The sequence below is a fragment of the Aplysia californica genome, unplaced genomic scaffold (genome assembly GCF_000002075.1).
Source record: "Aplysia californica isolate F4 #8 unplaced genomic scaffold, AplCal3.0 scaffold00143, whole genome shotgun sequence".
Classification (NCBI taxonomy): domain Eukaryota; kingdom Metazoa; phylum Mollusca; class Gastropoda; order Aplysiida; family Aplysiidae; genus Aplysia; species Aplysia californica.
Window position 1 is genome coordinate 726,995 of NW_004797413.1, and position 1,216 is coordinate 728,210.

Sequence of the window (1,216 nt, forward strand, 5' to 3'; positions counted from 1 at the left end):
GTTGTACTGTGTTAAAGGACTAAAAACCTGTGCAAAGCCATCAACTCCACTACTACCATCACAACAGCAACAACAACAGCAACAACAACAGCAACAACAACAACAACAACAACAACAACACAACCACCACCACCACCAACAACAACAATAACAACAACAACAACAACAACAACAATTTTAAGAAATAATAATACCAACATACCCAACAGTACCACCACTACCACCAAAAAGAGAAACAACAGCAATTACAACAACAACATCAATAATAACAACAGCACCAACGATTAACACAACAAACAACAACAATAACAACAACAACAACAACAGCATGGGACCGCAATAATGGATTATATCCTACAGTTAAATCGCAGGTAACGTGTGACTTGTCATGGGAGATTCTTCACATCAAAATGCGGAACAAGCTCAGGGCAGAAACGAGAACGCTTTACAGCAACAAAATACGGCCCCGCAGTTTGATGAGGAATATTTGAGACAAGGTCAGTTCGGTTTAGGAAACTGGCGACCTCGTTCTCTCCAACGTTTCGCTTCGCTATGGGGGTTTGTGGGTTTGTACAGCCCCTGTGCCCTTTGGCTCGTCACAGTCATTCAATACACACGCACACAAATCACCTCCATCGAGCGCCATTTCAAAATCAACAGCTTCAAATCCGGACTTCTCATGAGCTCCATAGATGTAGGCAGTATCTGCTTCGTGGTTCTAGGCAGCCATTTCGGGAAGTTCTGCCACATACCTCGTCTACTCTCCATTTCCGCCGCCGTGGCAGGCGTCGCCGTGATGTCTATCTCTCTGGTTCAGGCTTACACGCCGCGGACTTTGCCTACTTCAGATGACCACCCGCGTCTTTCCTCCAACTGGGACGAGTCCCCTACCAAAAGAATCAGATATCTGTGTTGGAACTGGACGCTTTACGCTGCGTTCTCCGGTGTGGAAGAAGAGAATATATCCGTGCCCAACGTGACGTCACCAGAGTTCCTGGCCGGATATCATCGTTTTCTCTCCGACGACGATTTTGACGACGACGACGGAGAGACGATGCCGTGGACGTATTTCTGGATGATGATCTTCATGTTCATTGCGGGCGCCGTCATGTCGTACAAGATCCCGCTACAGACTTACTATGTGGAGCAAAACGTCAAGGAGAAGAACCAGTCGGGGATTTATATGGGTACGTATATGGTGCATCGTGTGTGTGTG

At 46.6% G+C, this 1,216-nt stretch overlaps 1 protein-coding gene across 1 annotated transcript in view; it reads left to right on the plus strand.

Moving 5' to 3' along the window:
- The first annotated feature begins 322 nt into the window (after positions 1-322).
- LOC101859849 (putative solute carrier organic anion transporter family member 1B7) overlaps positions 323-1,216 on the plus strand; it is an 11,999-nt gene continuing 11,105 nt past the window's right edge. Inside the window, exon 1 of the mRNA XM_005096979.2 lies at positions 323-1,187. Coding sequence (XP_005097036.1) covers positions 389-1,187 — 799 coding nt within the window. The 5' untranslated portion in view covers positions 323-388. The remainder of the gene's footprint in view (positions 1,188-1,216) is intronic.